At 40.7% G+C, this 22838-nt stretch overlaps 1 protein-coding gene across 9 annotated transcripts in view; it reads left to right on the top strand.

Moving 5' to 3' along the window:
- PDE10A (phosphodiesterase 10A) overlaps positions 1–22838 on the top strand; it is a 665278-nt gene that overhangs the window by 384589 nt on the left and 257851 nt on the right. For 2 of the 9 annotated variants that reach the window (XM_021936909.2, XM_021936906.2), the window contains exon 1: positions 7499–8841. The exons of 6 other annotated variants lie outside the window; for them this stretch is intronic. In XM_021936909.2, the coding sequence (XP_021792601.1) occupies positions 8826–8841 (16 nt within the window). In that variant the 5' untranslated portion in view covers positions 7499–8825. Of the gene's footprint in view, positions 1–7498; positions 8842–22838 lie in introns of those variants that run through there. One more of the 9 variants, XM_021936907.2, reaches the window with a different exon arrangement.

Below are 22838 nucleotides of genomic sequence, written 5' to 3'. Positions count from 1 at the left end.
GATTTTCTGATTCCTTGTGCAATGTGATCTTTCTATTGTTTTATGGTTTCTCGTAAATAGAGGTGGAACTTAGACAGAAAAGTTTTGAAGGCCACTTCTTCTTAAGGCATTTAAAGGAGAGGAGAGGTGTCCATGAGGTTGGCCACCACAATGGGCTCATTGTCTACAAGCTGGGCATTGTATTAAAAAGTTCTGCAAGTTTTCATTTATGGGAGCAAAAGCAATACTCTCATTAAAATAACTGTTCTTAGAATAGTAATATGAGTCCTGGGAGGGACACTGTGGCATCATCTCATCATGCAGCACAGACTCATGTGGGTCATTCCCCCTTCTGTGCTCTGCAAACTCAGCTGAGGACCAGAGACTTGGGTGTGATGGGGTGACACTGACGTTGACGGGGATTTCAGGGCCCGCTTGAACATCAGATCTGGATTCTGGATGATAGCAGATACATAGGTGATGGAGAGCTGTCTAAAGTCGATGCCGTTAAAACTGTGCTGCATTTCATCCTTATAAACTGAATGAATCTCCAAAATGGTATCCAACTCATTTGGAGACACATTTCACATACATGAAACTCTTTTCACGTTGCAGCTGCCCAGCATCAGGCTCTGAAACTGTTGTCTTGATATTTAAATACAGTTATGTGTCGCTTAACAGTGGAGATACCTTCTGAGACAGGCATCACTAGGTGACGTCCTCATTGTGTATCGCTGAGTGCACTTAGCAAACTTAGATGGTACAGCCCGCCACACGCCTAGGCTCTGTGTGTAGCCTGATGCTCCCAGGCTGCCATCCCTATGCAGCATGTGACTGTACTGAATACTGCAGGCACCTGTAACCCAGTGGTAAATATTTGTGTATGCCAAGTATATCTGAACATTAAAAAGATAACGTGTTGTGCTACACCATTAGGAAGGCTACCACATCATCAGTCCATAAATATTTTTAAGTTTCGTTATACTATTATGGGACCATCTCATATATCTTTGGTCCCTTGTTGACCAAAACATCATTATGCTGTGCACGGGTGTAATTGCAGCTAAAGCATTGCTATCCACATTAACTCAAGGCATTGGGTGTGTCATACATGCTCCTTGTGCAGAGGAGACCTGTGCATCATTAGCACCGTCAGGCCCTGCGGTCAGTGGATTTCTGAAAGTTCAGTACGTTCTTTTTAAAAGTGAAGTAAGTATTCTGAAAGCATTTTTAACAAAACTTCTTCCAAGTTGGGAAGCAAGAAACTAGATAATGACAAGGTAACAACAGAATAAGTATATTAAGATAAATGTATATATTATATTGGAATATGAAGAGCCCTAAGTTGTTGCCAGAGTGATCCTATTCAGTAACAGATATTATCATGTTGATCCTCTGGGCTCCCACCCCTCTTATGATTAGTAACAGAGCAGAAAAGTCCTTAACAACCTGACTCAGCCTGTTCTTCCACCTAGGCTCCTGCACGTACTGCACGCACTCCATGGTCCAGTCCCACCAAGCTGCAGATGATTTTCCTCATACCTGACTTACTGTTTTATCTGTTGACATTTTTTACAATTTTTGTGCCTACCCGAAGTCTCCTACTTGCTGTACCGGGTACACTTCCCTGCTCTTAAGATATGTTTCTCTGTTCCCACTGTAGTCATTAGTGATGTGGTCTTTCTGGTTTTTCTCCTGGGTATGAGGTAAGATTGCAAGTTTATGATGTGAGTTGCTTTGATCAATAGCAGGTGGAAGGAAGTGAGGTGTATCACTGACTTGTGGAAGTCTTTAATAGGCAATGCACACTTTCCTACGCTCCCATCCCCGGCTGCGGTGGTAGCCAGTGCTGTTCCATGTGGCGTTTGGTCTTGCGTTCCTGAGTGAGTACAAGGTAGAGGAAGGAGACTCCTCCGAACTTCATGGATGTGGACAGTGAGTGAAAAACCAATCCTGGGTGTTTTCAGTTACTAAGATCTTGGGATAGTTTATTACTTCAGCAACACTTAGCTCTGACGGACTGACACATGCCCCTCTAATGAGCTTCTCTTTCCTCAGTGTTACTGTAATTGTTGGTAGTATTTTTGAGAACTTACTGTGTCCCAGACTGTGTGGCTGGTGCTTTATTTATGTTTTTTTGCTTGTTCGCGATGTTAATAATTTGCTCAAGGTCAGACTGGGTGACTCCTAATGACTGCACTCTCCCCAGCTCCCTTGGCTGTATTACTCAACACCACATCCCCACGCACCTGCTGTGTGCCCAGCTCTGTACTAGGTCTGAGGATCAAAAGATGAATCAGAAATAATCCCTGTCCATGAGAACATAAGGATATTATAGGGAGAAGGAGAAATTCAAGCAAGTGAGTACAATGACATATTAATATAGGTTGTAGAGCACAGTGGATGCTAGAAAGATTTAGAATCAAAACCTGTCTCTTTCATTATGTGGTCTTGGACAAGTGTCTCTCTCCCCACTCTCCAACCTTTCTGTCTTCTATTCCAAAAATCGGGACATTTCTAACTTCTATAAGATGTCGACGGCCAGCTACCTCAAAACAGTAGTAGCACTGCATGTGCCAAAGCATTTGAAGCCCTAGGCACTTAGCAGCCTGCCACAAATGACAGTTTGTGTGTGGCTTCCGTGTGGCTTCAGTGGAAGATTCACCCAGAGCACAAAGGAAGGAGCCAGAGACTTGCTTGAGGGAAAAGGAGCAGAAAAGTGATGTGGAGGAGGAGGTGGTGTTTGACTTGAGTTCTTAAACAGAAGTAATTCTACTCTGACTGGAGGACAAGGGCAATACATTCCAGGTTAAGAGAAATAGCATGAACAAACCGTGAAACATTGGGAACTACAGGAAACTTTATTTTTAGAACAATGCGGAGCGCTGTGGGAGAAATGGTGGGAGATGTGCTGTGCTGAACGCGACTGCACAGGCCATTCAGAATGAGTGGAAGGGCTCATTCTGAGCTGTGTGGCTTTGTTTGTTTGTTTGTTTGTTTGTTTGTTTTTTGAGACGGAGTATCGCTCTGTCGCCCAGGCTGGAGTGCTGTGGCGCAATCTCGGCTCACTGCAAGCTCCGCCTCCCGGGTTCACGCCATTCTCCTGCCTCAGCCTCCCGAGTAACTGGAACTACAGGTGCCCACCACCATGCCCGGCTAATTTTTTGTATTTTTAGTAGAGACGGGGTTTCACTGTGTTAGCCAGGATGGTCTCGATCTCCTGACCTCATGATCTGCCCGCCTCAGCCTCCCAAAGTGCTGGGATTACAGGCATGAGCCCCCGCGCCCAGCCTGTTTTGTTTTTTAATATGGGTTCCAGAAGCATGGAAACAATGTCAAGGATTGGCAGGAGTCACAGATGAAAGAAAGGAAGCCAGCTTGTGGACTGCTGTAGAGAGAGATGATGAAGGCTTAAATTCAGGCAGAGGAGATGGAAAGAGAACAGGTATGAGCAAAATGAAGCAATGAAATTTCATAAGACATATTCCCGTGATGAAATGTAATGAATGAGGCAACGAAGGGGGTTCAGGAGAGCTACCACACTTCTAATTTGGTGACTGGAGAGTTGTTTTTAATACAGTTTGAGAATAGAGAAAGTTTATTGTTTTGTTTTCTAACTGTCCAGCTTTCTGTGTAGGAATTATTCACTTGAAAAACTCAAACAATGTGGAAAGTCTTCAAAGTAAGCTAAGAAATTCCACCACCCACATAAGACCCTGTTAATTTTTTCCCTCTACATTGAAAGCGACATGTGTGTGTAATGATCATCTTAAACAGAACGGTACCCTTAGCAGCTTCCTTTTGTGTTTAGTAACATAGCGCAAGCAGCCCTCCAGCCTTCCACTGAAGCACCTAAGAGATCTGCTTTACACCTTAGTGTAAAAGGGTAAGTTGTATCCCATTCCATGTAGGAGGCTTCCGGTTATTTCTTTATATCTACTTTTACAAGTAATGTTATCCAGGACGCTCTTGTGTAGCTATCTCTGTATGCTTTTGACAGTATAGTGGCCAGGCGCGGTGGCTCAAGCCTGTAATCCCAGCACTTTGGGAGGCCGAGATGGGCGGATCACGAGGTCAGGAGATCGAGACCATCCTGGCTAACCCGGTGAAACCTCGTCAAAAAAAAAAAAAAAAAAAAAGACAGTATAGTAACACCTTTTTTTTTTTTGAGAGTAAGTGGAGTCTTGTGCATGTAGCTTCTCAGGTAACTTGTGGACACTCATGTGGGCATGTCAGCTAGTCAGCCGGACCAGAAGGGGCTGATGTCAGCTACTCAGCTGTACCAGGAGGATGAACTGGAGCTGAGTATTTGTAAGGTATCAAAATGTGAATGGTTCTTGAAACTATGGTCAATGATTCACTTATTGGAAGTATTTATGGCAGGGTGGGGGGTCTGCTGTTTGCTAGGTGCTGTATTATCCTTGGGGATACAATGGTCCCTAACCTCCCAGCGCTTTACTGCAGACCCATGAAGACAATTAAATGGATAGTCATAAAGAAATTTACTGTTAAGAGTTTACTGACAAAATACATTTGCTGATAAAGATTACAAATGAGAAGAAATGGGTGCTAGGATAGAACCTAAGTTTTAGACTTGGTGGCAGAGGAAGGCCTCCCTGTTTCTTTGTTATATATTTTTCTTGGTGAATCCTAAGTATTTTCTTTATGTGTGTGTCTGATTGTTACATTTTCTATGTGTCCTAGAAAGAGCATGATTTGTAAGCATTGGGTTAGACAAGTGGAAATAGCTCCAGTTTGGATGATCAGTCCCGTGGTTTTTGTTCCTGTTTCAGCAGATTGAGGGTGAGCATTCAGTTGTTGCATATATCACCTTTTATTCATCCATTCCCTAGTGGATACATATTTAAGTTAGTGCCGATTTTTTGTCGTTGTAAAAAATACCAACTTCAGAAATAACACATACGTCATTGAACTTGCCCCCTTTCTCTCCATTGTCAATACCATTAGGGGTCATCGTGCCTATGACTACGGTGCAGTCGCTCTGTGCACGGGACACAGAGCATGGGCCCTCCCCAGAGGCCTCACTGGGACACTGCCCCCTCCTAGATTCTCGGCGGGGCCTTTCACCTGAGCCACTTAGGAGAGACTTAAAGGGTACCTCAGGAAATAACAATATATCTTAAGAACCGAATGCTTTCTGGAAGACTTTCCTCTATTACTCAGAAGCCTTTTATTATGGCTATTTCCTATGTTTTCACTATGGTGCCTTTCAACTACAAAATGAATTGTTAGAAGTGTCATTTTTGCTGTTAAATGTTATTTCTCTGATTCTACGTTTTCACTCTTTCCTGCTTACAAACATGTGTGTTACAGTGGCCTTGGCCTTCTATGGCTAAAGGACAATGCTAAAATATGATAAAGCACCAGTGAGTTTTTAAAGAGTTGCTAGGGGATAGAACTGCAGACGTCTCCTGCAGAGGTTCCTCAACATGACTGGATGATAGAATCGTATGGAGGAGCTTCATGGCCCCTAGTCTACGCTTACTGATGCAGAGTCTTTGGACAATATAGTTTCTAAAAGATGCCCATAGCTTGTCAAAGTTGGTTCCAGATATATTTGAAAAGAATGTGTGCATCATTAGTAACTACTTTTCCTGTTGTTTTTAAAATAAAACATATTTTCACTTCTTATTTTCCCTCTTCTAAAATTTAACCTAATTTTGCTTTCATATTGTGGGGAAAAGAACTTCTGATGTTACATGAAGAAAATGTAATACAAACTAGGTTAGATTTTATGTAGTCTGTCTAGCATAGACCAATAATTATTGCCAACAGGACAGAATGGGACGAAATGTTGCAGTGGTAGATGAGGCTCTTCAGTGATAGTACTCTTTGTTTTTAGGGACTTTGAGAGGAGGCTGTCTACTTACAAACCCATCAAGTAGGTAGGCATGAGGGACCCTCCTGAGCCTCACACCTGTACAAGATATGATTTAGGACCGCTGGATTTTTGGGGGCTTGATCTTTTTATCATATGGGTGCCCTACTTATGGAAAAGAATACAAAAGTACCTTACGTTTTCAAATTTCCCAAAAACATGATAATGTGAACTCATCGCTGAGGTCATTCCCAGGACCTTGGAAGGGGCCTGTCCACATGCTGGGCCCTAAAACTTAGCTTCCTGCTCAAAAATGCTGTTCCCACTCAGTTTCTACAGTGACTGAAATTGCACATGTGGAAGGGCACTCTGGTGCTACATTTCTTTCTCTGGAATCGAAGTTCCCCTGGGAGAGACTGAAAGAAGACATGTGGATTATTCCCCAGAGCCCACTCGCATGGGCTGGTAGCTGCCTCCTAGGGCACTTGGTTGAGAAAGAGGCATGAGAAAGATTGGGGTGGGCCAAGGCCCACCTCTGCCTGAGTTTGCAGCATGCCTTACTTGATTGATTTATGGCCCCACTTTCTGCTGTCACTGTCCAAGCCCACGGAGGATGCTGAGGCTGGGGGCTAGTGAAAAGAGAAACGGACAGTGGGACCGTGGAGAAAAGGACTGAATGAAAAGACTCTGACCCAAGGACAAACTTACTAACCTGTTTTGCTTAGTATATCCTGATCTTAGTGTCTGTTTTAAATATATTGGTTACAAAAAGGATTTTTCCCATGGCTTTCTGTCATCTAGCATAGAACAATAATTGTTGCCAACAGGACAGGGTGGGATGAGATGTTGCGGTGGTAGATGAGGCTCTTCTGTTATGGGACTCTTTATTTTTAGGGGCTTTGAGAGGAGGCTACCTAATTATAAACTATAATTAATTAATTGGATAGGCATGGGGGACCCTAATGATTCTTTAATGTACCTAAGAGCAAATAAATGAAAATTTCAGAAAGCAGAAGAGAACCTCCCTGACTAATCTATGTAAATTTTGAGAAACACTAAGTAGTTATCTGTTAGCAAGTTCTTAACATGAAAACTTTAGGGGGCTGTGGCATCTAAAGACTAGGAAATCTTGAAAATAATTACTCTGTGAAAGGAATTTAAAGGACAGGGCAATTGGATCTTAAAAGTATGGGAGTCTACCAGTTCTTTCATTTATCTACCTCATAGGGCTGGTATAAGTATTTCATATTACAATGTCACTAAGTCACATAAAACACTGCGTAGTACACAGCAGGCACTCAATAAATGTTAGCAAATTATGTGTAATATAAAACTGTAAAAAATGTAATTGTTATATTTGGGTAGCTAGAGAAAAAATACTTTAATCATATTAGTCCATTTTCACACTGCTGATAAAGGCATACCTGAGACTGGGAAGAAAACGTGGTTTAATTGGACTTTCAGTTCCATGTGGCTGGGGAGGCCCCAGAATCATAGCAGTAGGTGAAAGACACTTCTTACATGGTAGTAGCAAAAGAAAAAATGAAGAAGAAGCAAAAGTGGAAACCCCTGAAAAACCCATCAGATTTCATGAGACTCATTCTCTATCACGAGAGTAGCATGGGAAAGACCAGCTTGGGAAAGACCAGCTCCCATGATTCAGTGATCTCCCCCTGGGTCCCACCCACAACACTTGGGAATTCTGGGAGATACAATTCAAGTTGAGATTTGGGTGGGGACACAGCCAAACCATATAACATATTTAAACCTTTGAGCACTGGACTTAGCTAATCTTGCTTCCAGCATCAGATATGTTTAAAGAATTCGGTGCTTATTTGTGAGTCAGGAATGGAGGGAAGAGAGCAGGAGCAATTTTTGAAAATACTACTGTCTGACTTTGCTTGATACAATCATGTCAGAGTAGTTAAAAGGAGTTTAGCAGGTCCTTCAGGTCCTGCTGAGGGCAATTACCTTGTGTCCTTGATAAAGCAGTCTCAAGGCCATTATACAGCACATACTGTGGGAGTGAAAGGCTGCTGAGGACAGCTGCAGATGTAAATCTGCCGGTGGGAAAGCTCAGTGAGACGCAGAGAGAAACATCAAGCGAGGAAGTTAATACCGGAAAAGATGGCTGGATGCTGCTGGGGTGAAAGTGAGCGAGGAAAAGGCTTGGCTGTGCAACAGTGAAGAAATATATGCTAGCCTGTACGTGGAAGGACACATTAGAACATTGACGTGCCTGTGTGTATATGCGTGCGCAGCCACACACACACAATTTGGTTTCTTGAACAGAAAGAAGCAAGCGTTCTCAAAAGACAACCCACTTTCTCATTGGGTTCAGTTGGACTCTGAGCTTCAAAGCTGACTTTACAGAGAACTCATTCACTCCATTTTCCTGGACAATCGTCCTTCAGAGCCCTGCCCTGGCCGGCCACACTCCCTCTCCCGGGTGGTGAGCGTCTTGGAAGGGCTGCAGCCTGTTTTGGCAGTGTGTCCCCAGCATGCAGCCCTGAAAAACGAGTGAGTCTTCTGTGGTTCGTGGGATCCTCGGTGGAGGAGTGAAGGTGATTATAATGTGTCAGATTCTCACTTGGGGTGGGAAGTGTTGATTTGACAGAGATGAAAGCCTTTGGCTGGGGAGGGGTGTGTGAGGTGCGGTGTGGTGAGGATTCCCGGGTCGGACTGTGATGTCAGTGGCGCCGGAGGGAACAGCTTGGACTCAGCCTTGAGCAGTTGGAATCTGTTGGGAGGGCAGTTGGCCAATCCTAGGCCTGAGAGTTGGGCAATGGGAGACCCCATCAGCGTGTCACCTTTGCCTCCAGGTAGAAAGAAAGTAATCTAAGGATGTGTGCAAGACTGCGTTCCTAGGCAAGTCTGTGTAACTGATGCCAAACCGGGGAGGAAGGCTGTGGAGGAGGCCGTGGAGGCCCGCTCACCAGCTCTGTACTGTTGGCCAGAGACGCACTCCCACTCCTGCCTGTGACGCAGCAGTTGACGGTTAACTGGTATGGCAACATTATATGGTGAGGAGGGTGCTTGCTTGCTCATATGATAATAACAAAAATATTCATGAAGTTCTTACTGTTTTACCAGGTAATCTATTAACACTGTTTAAAGACCCTGAGGCGCTCTAAGAAGCTTTATGATACTAAAATGTAACTGAGGCATACCTTATATTTTCCTAATTGACACGGGTTAAGTGATGGAAACAGTGACTCTAGGGGTTCCTCTGACTTTTCATTACTCCAAGAAGTCAGGAGAGAGACTGGTGAGAAAATGAAAACTAAAACTGAAATTTGCCAGACGGAAGCTTCGGAAAGGGTAGTACTGAAGAAGAGAAAACTATACAGGCACTCTGCATTTGTGCAACAGAGAAAGAGTCATCCCTATTGCAAGGGAGTGAGTTGAATTGAGCAAGGACTGTGCATAAAGATTTGTTTGCCTTGTAAAGGTGAAGGCTTACGTTTTATGTCTGCTTCTTCTTGTTTGCTTGTTTTAGTGTGCTTTTGTTTTCAGCAAAGCATTTACTGTTTGCCAGAAATGCTGGCAGTCACAGTAGTGGAGGAGTTGGCATCCAATTCATTAGGATTATTTCCTTTACAATTCCTTCACAGCTGTCTTATGGCAACTCTGAAATTACCAGTGGGAGATAGATTAGAATATATGAGAATGTCTAACTTAGAGTTAAGGCTGATCTGGAAGTACTAATATTAGTAGGACTGCTTCTCACCTCTTCTGAAGGACCGGAAAGGGAGTCTGCGTAGGGTAGAAAAGAGAAAAGAGAGCATTCCATAGAGAAAACTGGACATGTACAAGGAGCCAGAAGTCCTGACCCCATCCCCTCATCTTACAGAAGGCAGGTCCATAGCCAGCCTCCCAGCGGCTGGCAGGAGCGGGCCCTCCAGGTCCCAGTGCAGAGCTATTAGTTTTAAATTTTCCTAATTTATTTGAAAATTTATAAGAGTAATGGATTTTTTTCTTTGAAAATTAGTTTGTGATTCTACCTATTGTATGAGTTTAATAGAAGAACCCAAGGAACCGTTTATTAATTGCCATGTTCCAGATGGCATATTAAGAATTTGATGTGCATTATCCTTATTCGTCTTCATGATAATCCTTATAAGATTGATACTATTATTATCACCATTTTACAGATCTGAACCTTAGGATAAGTCCATTGCCCAAGGTCACACAGTAGGGGCCACACCATTTGAACCCTGATTATAAAGAAAGGTATGAACTCCCATTTTTCATGATATGAAACAACTTCTGTACAAGTGTTTTAAGTTTAGAAAAATTTTTTTTTCTTTTTCTTTTTTTTTTTTTTGAGACGGAGTCTCGCTCTGTCGCCCAGGCTGGAGTGCAGTGGCGCGATCTTGGCTCACTGCAAGCACCGCCTCCCTGGTTCACGCCGTTCTCCTGCCTCAGCCTCCCAAATAGCTGGGACTACAGGCGCTGCCACCATGCCCGGCTAATTTTTTGTATTTTTAGTAGAGACGGGGTTTCACTGTGGTCTCGATCTCCTGACCTCGTGATCCGCCCACCTTGGCCTCCCAAAGTGCTGGGATTACAGGCGTGAGCCACCGCGCACGGCCAAGTTTAGAAAATTTTAAAGACAGTTTTGCTAAATACGCCTTTCCTTTCTTCTCTTTTTGAAAAAATTGCTTATGTGTTGCATGTAACTCTTAAACATTCTGTTTTTAAGATCTCCTTGATATTGTTGGTGCTCCCTCTCTCTCTCTAAGATCTGTTAATAAGAAGAATAGAAATTAAATACTATTAGTAAAGTATACTTCCAAACTTTGTAGCAATAAATTCCACCATTCTCAGATATACTTAAGTAACTGCTAAGATGTATGTTGGTATTGTAAAACCTAATCGGCAAACTGACAGGTTTGGGGTTTTTTCCCTCAACAAAAAAGTAAGTGGAAAAAGACCCTCTTAAAATTAGAGTTGTGAGTGGTTTGTTGTCTTGACTCGTGGCATTGAGCGCCTCAGGTGAGCAGAGACCAAAGTGTGACCTGTGCTAGTGGAGCTCTTGTTGCCGTGTTTTGTTCACAGGGAGACAAGTTCGACCTCAGTCTTACACGTGGGTCACACACAGCTGACCTCAGATTGCTATTTCTTTTCTTTTCCATTTTACCAGCCTCACAGTCTTTTTTCTGTTACTTTCCATTTACATTCCATTATATATAAGTGGGACTTAAGGGCCTATGAAGGACACACAAAAACTGTGAGTAAACCTAGTATCATCCAGCTTTTCTCCTGTCTGTGGCAGTTTGATGTTGCTGAGATCTTGTCCATAGCCATTAAGCTATCTGGAAAAGAATTAACTGGAACATGTAAAGTAGTCATCCCGTTTCTAAAGTGAGTTTGTTTTTTTCTGTCCTGTGAAATGCATATAAGTCTTTGTTTGTGTGCTACGTTTGGACATATTTGAGGGAGTATTTCCTTCTATTTATTGGTCACATTTAATATCATACATATGTCACTTTAACAATCAGCCAAGTTAGCCTAAAGGGAGAAACCATTTTTGTGACCAAAACCTGAGTTTTACATAGGAAAATGCTTGGGTGCAAATACAGCCAAAGACTCATCGGCTTACTTTTCTACATACGATTTGAGAATTGAGATAACTTTGTGACTAGTTCTCCATGAAAACCTGATTTGGCTTTTAGTACTGTATATTAGAAGAAAGTGAGTATAAAAAAACTTAATCCACAAGATAATTTTCTTAATCCATGGTCTGTATGTGTGGGTTTATCATGTATTTATTTATGTAACAGATTTCAGGTGTCTACTATGTGCCAAGAACTTTTTTAGGAATTGGGAATACAGCAGTGAAGGTACAGATTAAAATAAAATCACTTTCCTCCGGGATATCTGCATTAAAGGAGAGGAGGGATAAGACAGAAATAAATCAGGAAAATATGTGGTGTGTCAGATTGCTGGTAAGCATTATGGAGAAAAAGCAGTGAAGGGCAGTTACCATTTTAATTAACATGGGCAGGGAAGGCTGCACCAAGAAGGTAAAATTTGAGCAAAAATTTAGAGCAGGTGAGCCAGACAGACAGCTGGTAACAAGTTTCAAGCAGAAGGAAGAAAGAGCAATTGCAAAAATGCGGCCTCAGAATATGACTGGCATATGTGGAGGCACTGCAAGGAGGCCATGTCAGTAGAGGAGGAGAGCAAAGTTCTCCTAGGATATTCAGGACCCCATGAAGGATTTTGTCTGCTCTCTGAGTAAGACAGGAGGAAACTGAAGAGTTTGTTTATTTATTCACTTACATATTTTTTTGAGACAGGGTCTCACTCTGTTGCCCAGGCTGACAGCAGTGGAGCGATCATGGCTCCTTGCAGCCTCGACCTCCTGGGCTCAAGCAGTCCTCCCACTTCAGCCTCCCAAGTAGCTGGGACTACAGGTGTGTGCCACCACACCCAGCTCATTTTAAAAAATTTTTTATAGAGAAGGGGTCTTGCTATGTTGCCCAGCGTGGTCTGGAACTGCTGGACTCAGGTGATCCTCTCACCTCAGCCACCAGAGGTGCTGGGATTACAGGTAAAACCACGGCACCTGGTTCATTGAAGAGTTTTAAGGAGAGAAGTGACCTGATCTGACTTCCTAAGATCACTGTGACTACTGTGTTGAGAATTGACTGTAGGAGAAAAAGGGCAGACACAGGGAGACAAGTTAGGAGGCCAGTGGCCAACCCAGGAAAGGGCTGGTAGACGCAGTAGACTGGATGAGAAATGAAAGGATTGTGGATACTTTTTCAGGGTACGGCCAACAGGATTTCCTCATGTATTAGCTGTAAGGTAGGAGAGAAAGATGCCAATGATGGCTTCAGGGTTTCAGCCTTGATGGAAGAATGGAGGATCAGTTTTAGGAAGAAAATCAGGTGTTTGGTTTTGGCCATTTCTGTGGTCTGAATATTTGTCCTCCCTCAGCCCTGAATTAATATGTTGAACATCATCACCAAGATAGATGGTATTAGAATGTGGGGCCTTTGGGAGGTGGTCAGGTCATGAGGGCTCCACCCTGAGAATGGGATTAATTAATGCTCTGATAAGAGGCCCCAAAGACCTCTTTCCCCTTCAGCCATGTGCGGACACACAGAAAGGCTCATCCATGAAGAAGGGGCCTTCGCCAGATGCTGAGTCTACTGATGCTTTGATCTTGGACTTCCAGCCTTCAGAACTGTGAAAAATCAGTTTCTGTTGTTCTTAGATTACCCAATCTAAGGTGTTTTGTTACAACAGTCTGAAAGGACCAAGACAGACATATTAGTTGGAGATAACGGAGTAGGTTTTTGGCTGTATAATAACAGAAGTCTGGGTGTAAGTTTATTAAAATAAGGACTGATTTTCATTTGAGGCCCTGATAATGGAACATGGGCAAGCATTTCATGGGTATGTCACATGTTCAATTTCATTCATTTAAATGGACTAGAACAATGAAATGATAATAATTTAATTTTGGTCATTCTACAGGCCTGTCTTTATTAGCTTTGCAGATGTCCATCTGTGTGATAATTGAGCCAATTTTCTTAACTCTATAATATAGCCAAAGGCTTCCAGCCATCTTTTCTGTAACAGTGATGTTGCCCAACTTTGGTGGGGAGGCAGGTTAGTTTGACTCCCAGGAGAGGACTAATCCAGAGACAAGTAGGCTAGCAAAGGACAGACTGAGGCTAGGGCAGGTGAGCTGCAGGGCTGGCCCCTAAAGTCGCTGGCTAGGGCTTAAGGGAGCCATTTCCATATGGCTGGACCTGGGCCTTAAACCCAGTGATGGCTGGGATTGCCAGGCTCCTGCAGTCCAAAGAATCTGGGTTTCAGAATCGACTCACTTTGTTCAAATTCCAGCTTTGCCAATCACTTAGGTACATGAGTTTGACAAAGTTACTTCTCTGAACTTTGGTTTCTTCACCTGTAGATTGGGGATAATCATAATTCTTGATCTGATCTTGTTTACCACACCAGACTTACCTCCTGCCATCCTTTTAAGTGTCCTTTTTAACATTATGCACGTGAGTATATGGTTCTTTGGCTTGGCACAAATTACCATCGCGTTGCACGTCCTTTCTATTCTTGGCGATGCTAAATTTGCTCACTGGGTTCAGATGGAGTCTGCCAGATGTCTCCACCACAAAGGTGTCATTTCTCTTTTGTGATGAGTAATCCATGGAATGATTCTTTGAGAGCTTGTGAATATCTATTTCTCTACACCCTGTCATTCAGTGGTTTTACTGTTCATTGATGATCTTGGCCGGAATTATTGCTTTGGGGCTTAGAAAATGATGATTTTTGAATGAATTCTGCTATTCTGTCTGTATTTACAGCTTGAATTCTTCTGAGAGAAAAGGACTTCCCTCACTCTGCTCCCACTTTTTCGTTCTGCTTCACTTTGGGTATCATGAAGGACCCATGGATTCCTTTTCTATTCAGTATTCTAATACATTACCGTGTCTATCCTTTTTTATATTTAATGTGTTATAATCTATTGCTGTATTTATTATTTCCAGTCCTCAGATTACCCAGATTTGGCCAAAATGCATTCTTTCAAACATTTTCTTACTGTATTTCCTATGTCTTTATTAGTCTCAGAAACAGTCGCTCTCTTCGCACATTTCCCTTATTTACTTTGTATGTTCCTATTTCAGACCTGGAATCAGCCACTTCTCCAGGGAACTCTGGTTCTGTTCAGTGTGAAATGGTATTTAGTAGCTAAGACTTGAGCGCTAGATGTGCGCATTGCAACTTGGATGTTATTCCTTCTAGGCCTTGACAGTGGATAAAGCTAGGAAATGTATACTTAAATGATGACTTATAATGCTATCTCCAATTCATCCAGTATCGTAGGGTTCTTCCTAATTTTTATAAAACAATATTATACAAAGTAATTGGCATAGAAAGCAATTATTAGAAAACTTATACATCACAAATTAGTATGATTAAGAATGTTGTCATATGGTGCAGGTTTTAATATTGGTTATTTAGCTCACCTACAATAATTTATTTTGTGTGCTATGCCTGAATAAGGAATCTGAGCAAAGTTTTCAGTCTTCGGAATTTTGACTGGATTTTGCGTCCTTAACATACTCAGAATGACCCACATACCACATAATATTAGTAAGTGTCCTTACAAGGTAGAGTGTTTAGAATATCATCATTTAAAAATATCTTAGCAAGTTATAATAAAATATCTTTATTATAAAACATAAAGATTTACTAGAAAACTTTAAATAAATTGAAATGTGACTAATGTAATGTCTCAGTATTAGCAGTAGATTTTGCTGATGGAATGGCCAATATATGCAATTTTCATTGATGGCTCCTTTTTAAGGTTTTTTTTGTAGTACCCCATATTTGTACTGCTTTTGATCATATCAGAATACCGACTCATGCCATCAACTTTCTTAGCTAGGACATTCTGAACTTTTTTTTTCCCCATTAAACTTTAAGTTCTGGGATACATGTGCAGAACATGCAGGTTTGTTACATAGGTATACACTAACCATGGTGGTTTGCTGCACCCATCAACCCGTCATCTACATTAGGTATTTCTCCTAATGCTATCTCCCTTAACCCTCTTCCCCCCAACAGGCCCCAGTGTGTGATGTTCCCCTCCCTGTGTCCATGCATTCTCATTGTTCAGTTCCCACCTATAAGTGAGAACATGCAGTGTTTGGTTTTCTGTTCCTGTGTTAGTTTGCTGAGAATGATGGTTTCCAGCTTCATCCATGTCCCTGCAAAGGACATGAACGCATCCTTTTTTATGGCTTCATAGTATTCCATGGTGTGTATGTGCCACATTTTCTTTATCCAGTCTATCATTGATGGGCATTTAGGTTGATTCCAAGTCTTTGCTATTGTGAACAGTGCTGCAGTAAACATATGTGTGCATGTGTCTTTATGGTAGAATGATTTATAATCCTTTGGGTATATATCCAGTAATGGGATTGCTGGGTCAAATGGTATTTCTGGTTCTAGATCCTTGAGGAATCATCACACTGTCTTCCACAATGGTTGAACTAATTTACACTCCCACCAACAGTGTAAAAGCATTCCTGTTTCTCCACATCCTCTCTAGCACCTGTTGTTTCCTGACTTTTTAATGATGGCCATTTTAACTGGCGTGAGATGGTATCTCATTGTGGTTTTGATTTGCATTTTTCTAATGACCAGTGATGATGAGCTTTTTTTCTCGTATGTTTGTTTGGCCGCATAAATGTCTTATTTGGAGAATTGTCTTTTCATATCCTTTGCCCACTTTTTGATGGTGTTGTTTTTTTCTTTTAAATTTGTTTAAATTCCTTGTAGATTCTGGATATTAGCCCTTTGTCAGATGGATAGATTGCAACAATTTTCTGCCATTCTGTAGGTCACCTCTTCACTCCAGTGATAGTTTCTTTTGCTGAGCAGAAGCTCTTTAGTTTACTTAGATCCCATTTGTCAGTTTTGACTTTTGTTGCCATTGCTTTTGGTGTTTTAATCATGAAGTCTTAGCCCATGCCTATGTCCTGAATCGTATTGCCTAGGTTTTCTTCTAGGGTTTGTATGAGTTTAAGTCTTAGGATTAAGTCTCTAATCCATCTTGATTTAGTTTTTGTATAAAGTATAAGGAAGGGGTCCAGTTTCAGTTTTCTACATATGGCTAGCCAGTTTTCCCAACATCATTTATTAAATAAGGAATCCTTTCCCCATTGCTTGTTTTTTGTCAGGTTTGTCAAAGCTCAGATGGTTGTAGATGTGTTACTTCTGAGGCCTCTGTTCTGTTTCACTATATATATCTGTTTTGGTACCAGTACCGTGCTGTTTTGGTTACTATAGCCTTGTAGTATAGTTTGAAGTCAGGTAGTGTGATGCCTCCAGCTTAGCACATTTTGAATTTTTAAGTTTATCATATATATGTAAGGACTTGAATTAAACCAGTGCTGTAGGGAGTGTTTTTGGTATGCTACTATAGCATTTTTGTCTTATGTGTGTTTTAAAATGGATATTTGGTTTTCTGGGATGGACATATAATAGAGCCTTTTAAATAAAAAGCATCGATGAATGAATAGGTCAGCTTTATGGAGTTTTAAGTTTCTTGTAAACGGCATAAAAACCCATTCAAGGCAATGTCAGGTAGATTATATCCTTAATTTATATTGGGCTAAAATACATTCAGCAGCTAATTTAACTTAAAAAAAACAAAAAAACAGCACAACAACACACATGTTTTGAAGAGTTGTTTAAGCTTCATTTTGGGTGTCCCAAGTAGGAGGTGAACTTGCCATTGTCTTTTTGCAAAGACTGCAGAGCAGGGCAGGACCAGGGAGTAATGCTTGCGGAGGTTCAAATCTCTGGTGACCCATTCCATACAACTGTGGTTCTTTTTATTGGGAAACTTGGGTTTTGAAGGGGAGATGGCAGCCGGGACTGACAGATTTTACAATAGTAGAGCAGAATACAGCAAAGCCAGCAGTCAACAAATAATTTCTTTATTGACACCAACTATACGATCATGCTAATTTCATTCCAAGTGCAAAACTTAAACCTCATTCCAGTTTCTGTTTTCGAAGAATAACAGAAGCACAATGAAAATACTTGTCAGAGAAAATGCTTAAAATTCATTTTTTTTTTTTTTTTGCTGTGAAAAAAAAGCCCCCTTTGTGCTGGCCATTAGGACTTACAGATATGGCTGCAACACAATTAACTTTTTTCCATGTTACGAAATTTACAGTGAATTACACATGATCTTTTGATTTCCTGTCTTTCATGCCATCCTATGCTCCTCTTTTTTTTTCCCAATAAAAATACTTCTTCTTTTGCTTTGCTGTTCTCATAATCCAAATGACTAATACAGTACAATGAGAAAGTATCTGGGCAAAGCAACTCCATCTAATTTTCTAATTTATTTTGATTTAAATACTTTGTTAGCTGAGGGGAAATTACATACATATCTATGATGTCATCATGTCAACGTTGTTGTACTTGAGTTAAATGTCTAATTTTTGTTGTTGTTGTTTTTGAGACGGAGTCTCGCTCTGTCGTCCACGCTGGGGTGCAGTGGTGGAATCTAGGCTCACTGCAAGCTCCGCCTCCTGGGTTCACACCATTCTCCTCCCTCAGCCTCTGGAGTAGCTGGGACTACAGGCGCCTGCCACGACACCCACCTAATTTTTTGTATTTTTAGTAGAGAGGGGGTTTCACCGTGTTAGCCAGGATGGTCTCCATCTCCTGACCTCGTGATCCGCCCGCCTTGGCCTCCCAAAGTGCTGGGATTACAAGTGTGAGCCACCGCACCCGGTCGACTTAAGTCATTTTTTAGTATCTACTCAAAACAGATTGTAAATTTAGCATTACATGAAGTAAAAAGGAGGCTGCAGTTTTGCACCTGGCACATAATAAACACTAAAAAGGTATTTATTGGGTCAAAATGAAAAGCACATATTCTTTATGTTTGCTATGAATTTGCATTATGGTTCAACTTGATTCAGTATATATTTCTACTCTTGTGTCTGCAAGCGGGACTCTGGAAGCAGACGCCTGGGTTTTAATCGAACTTTGCTGCAGACTAGCTGTGCGGCCAGCTATTTAACCTCTCTGCTTCAGTTTCATCCTCTAAAATGGAAGGAATAATACTAATTCTTACCTTATAGAATTTTTGTGAAAAACACGTGACTACCCCATGAGTGTTAGTTCTTATGACTGCTTTCTTGTAAATCAGTATAACCTGCCCTCTATATTCTATCCCTGAACCTTTTCTAGTCTTCATAAACACTCCTGAAATGGTTTTGCCAATAACTTGCCTCAACCTCAGGTGTGTACAACTGAAAATCCAAATTTTTCAAGTGACATTCAGAAGTATCTGCTGTCCTTTGTACTTTTTATCTCAGTTTGTCATAAAAAGTGAAATAATACAATACGGATATTTAAACTTAACAGTTTGCCTTTTGAAGTATTTTTCTTAACTCTTTACATTTTTCTTTAAATGAAATTTATATGTAAAGGTAGGGTTTTAAATGTATCTGTGTGGTTTTTTTTTTTTTTTTTTTTTTTTTTTAGTGGCTGGTTGGTTAGACTTGTTACGTAACCTGCAGTTCATACCATATGCAGATAAGTTATTTAGCCTGGAATATAGACAATTTCATTCTGTGACACTTTTTTCAAATTTATAATTTTTCCCATACATCCATTTGCCTTTCTTCCCTTACTCCAGGAAGGCCTCCTTTCCTTTCTTCTTTCCATCCATTCAGAAACAATCTCTATGCCAGGGACTGTTATGTGTCTGAAGATATATGTAATTAATTTAAAACGTGAATAAGTGAATACCCATGCACTCACCAAACCAGCCTCAAAAAATATTAAGTTGATTTTCAAAGTTTGAAAAAAGGTTCTAGTGTTCATTTTCATTTTTGATTGTCTTTATTTTACTTAAAGCTAAATGAAAAATAAAGAAATAAAACATTTTTTAAAGTTTTAACCAATGCATTTTAAATATAAAGTAACAAACCTTTAAGAGAACAACTAAAATTGGGGAAATTTCATATTCTCTATTCCATAAGCATGTAGAGGCCATGCATGCTGAGTGCTATAGTGAACACAGCAGGCTGTACGGGACCTTATTCAGCTGATACTCATTGTCTTTTCAAGTCATTTCACCCAATTAACTTTTCCCCTGTACCTTGCTTGTAAACAGAATTGGAAGCTATCTAAAAGCCTGTAATATTTTGCACGCTCTGTATGTTTGCAATTGATGAAATTTTATTTTTTGGACTTCAGCAGTTTGTACAGACATGTACAAGTGAGCTTGTATATGTTAGCGATATATTAATCTGTGTTAACTGTGTTAGTTTTGTGGCCATGGCTGATTTGAAAAGAACTGGTTTCTTAATGCTTTCATTGGGTGGTAGAATATTTGGAAAATAAAGATACTTAAAGAGACTTTTATGAATATTTATTTTAAATATTTGTTGAGTACTTCCTGTGTATTAGGGCTATGCTAGAGTCTTAACATTACTTACCTCATTTAACATTCACAAAAACTGCATAGTGTAGGTGGGGAAATTGTCCGGACAGAGGTTACATTAATAAGTGATAGATTAGAGATTTAAGCTCACACCTGTCTGCTCCCAGAACTCATGTTTTCTTCACTATACTAGTATTTCAGATGTGGATTTCATGAACTGTAACATCATATTTTCTTAAAATGGCAGATGAATATAGGTTTTCCCCCTTTTTATGGAATATATCTGAAAGTACTGACTTGATAGCAGGGGACAAAGTAAAATCATAAAGCTCACTTTAGGAGCAGTGGCTCAGGCCTATAATCCCAGCACTTTGGGAGGCCAAGGCAGGCAGATCACCTGAGGTTGGGAGTTCAAGACCAGCCTGACCAACATGGTGAAACCCCATCTCCACTAAAAATACAAAAATTAGCCGGGCATGGTGGCGCATTACTGTAATCCCAGCTACTTGGGAGGCTGAGGCAGGAGAATCGCTTGAACCCAGGAGGTGGAGGTTGCAGTGAGCCAAGATCACACCATTGCACTCCAGCCTGGGCAAAAAGAGCAAAATTCCATCTCAAAAAGAAAAAAAAAATTCTTACTTTATTTCCCTCACTTTCCAACAGTTTACTACCACCCCCAAGATAATTTTTTTCTAATATTAAGATGGGGAAGGAAAGTATTTTCACCTAGTGTCAATTTTAAGAATAACTTAGTTTGAAAGGTATAGACATATAGTTATACATATCAATTTTTTTAGAGCGGTATTTACCAGCATTATAAATTACCTTAAGAACAGAAGATACATTTCTTATTGATGATAGGGAAAATATAAAGACTAATACTAGTTAAAATAGAAGAGAGTCATCTAGTTTTATTGGAGTGGTAACAAAAACAAAATTTAAAGCAAGCATTGTAATGAATCTTGGTTTTGGTTGCTAGATCTCTGAGCCCTCCATACCAATGACAGTCATCTGTCAGCAATGTTTTCTGAATGTTTCTGTGTGCAGGGACCTTTATGAGGTGTTCAACCTCATCTAACCTCTGTGGTTTGTAGCTTGAATTTTAAAAGGCCAAAAATAATGGTGGTTCTTTCCTGGAAGACATATGAAAATTATGTGTTGCATTCTTTTTTTTCTAACAGTAATTTCCCAAAGTCCTTATACCTTATTTCTGCTATCCTGTCAATCAGGTAAATAGGAAAAAAAAAATTCATATTTGACATTTAGAGAAATCCCCCAAATATTGGGTGGGTCTGGAATTTGCTAATTGCTAGGTTTCTTCTGCTTTAACTTAATGAAACATGCAATGATTAAATTTTCTATCGGTACTGCTAGTGCTAATAAGATGAAACAATGAATTAAATGAGAAACTCCTTTGTCTGTTCAGGGAATACATGCTAAAATTTTACAGCAAAAAATAACTTACCCCCATCTAGTACCCAAGAACCTAAGGAAATTACTCATTTTGTTTTCCGTAAACTGCTGCTGTGCATGAGACACGTATTAAATTTCAATTTGAGAGCTGGGTTTTGGTATGTAACTTTCTCCTTGTATCGTTCTAATTGCCTTCTCCCCGTATATACTTTCAGAAAAGTTATGTTCCTCCCGTGTTTACTTCTTTCTTTGATTCCTCCACCCGCATCTTCTATGCATTGACCTGTTCCACGGATATTTACTGTCTTCTTTGTTCCACATGCAGGTGGTATGATGAGAACAAACAGGACAAAATCTCTGCCCTCCAGAAACTCACATTCCACGCACCGTTCTACTCTCTGCTTTTCCACTTCCCCTGCTCTCATCCTTTAGAGTTGGTCACCTGCTGGAGATGGCTGGCGAGGTTGTATGGGAATTCCATCCCCCAGAGCTTGAATGGATGCCCCACAGTTGGCGAGGTGCTGATTCCAAAGGTGCTGCCACCTGAAGTTGTGCTTGCATGCTGATTCTCCACCCTCAGACTTTTAAGACAAAGTCCCCCAAGATTGTCTTTTGTCATTAGTTCAGCATTTTTTTTCCAAGGCAAATATAAAAGAGCTATATAAGAAAGACTGTCGTAGGTAACATTACCGAGTTCTAGATGTTGGCTTCCCATCAAATTTTAAATCAAGGAAGCGAGTTGGTATTTCAACCTCTGAAGCCAACTAACATTCTTATGAAACGTCACTTAAAAGTATTAAGAATCATGGATTTTGGTGGCTTCTAGACCTTACTTGTGGTTTTCTTAGTAAATTACAATATGGTAGTATGACTTAGAATATTATTTCTGTATAGCTTCAGGGGTTTAAACTATCATTTGACCCTTGTGGATGTTATTAACATTTTTAATTAGAGATTTGCTTGCCTTCTTTTAGGCCTTTTAATACACAGTATCAGGCCTCTTCTGGGACATGACTCTTTGCCCCACCTGGTCAGATCTCTGAGGAAATGGCAAAATGGGAAAGGAAATATTAAAGAGCCACAGGTTTCATATTTTGTGGTATAATGGGAGGGAGGACATCTTAACTATTGGTGTCTCAGTAAGAATTCAATTTTAAAAACTTGTTTTACTTGTGCAGTAGCTTAATGGAAGCATGTACTATCTCATTCTTTCTCTACAATATTATCTGATTCTCATTATATTGTTGACCTGAAGGAGGAAGTTGAGACACAAAATCTAATTTTAAAAAATTTACTTGAGCCGAGATGAGAGGACAGCCGCCTGGAAGACACAGACCCAGGTCACCTTGGATGTGAGCTCTGTTCGGCCTTTGTTAGAAGCAGGTTTTCCAAAGTAGAAAGGGGGACAGGGAGTGGGACTGATAACAGCTGTTTGTCAGGAATTCCCATTGGTTAGACAAATAAGATTGATTAGTGATTGACTATACATTGGTGAAGTGTGGGGTATGTGGTATGGTGTCCAATGAGTGGCCTTGCTTGGTTAGCTGACAGCTGCTTGTGGCGGCAGCTGGTCTAGAGTACACATAGCAAGCAGCTTCAAGAGCTGATTACTTAGCTCAAGGAGGGGAAGTGGGATGCGACTGCTGCCTCACC

This window comes from Papio anubis, chromosome 6 (assembly GCF_008728515.1).
Source record: "Papio anubis isolate 15944 chromosome 6, Panubis1.0, whole genome shotgun sequence".
Classification (NCBI taxonomy): domain Eukaryota; kingdom Metazoa; phylum Chordata; class Mammalia; order Primates; family Cercopithecidae; genus Papio; species Papio anubis.
Note: the sequence above shows the minus strand (reverse complement) of the source record. Positions and strands in the feature narration are given on the sequence as shown.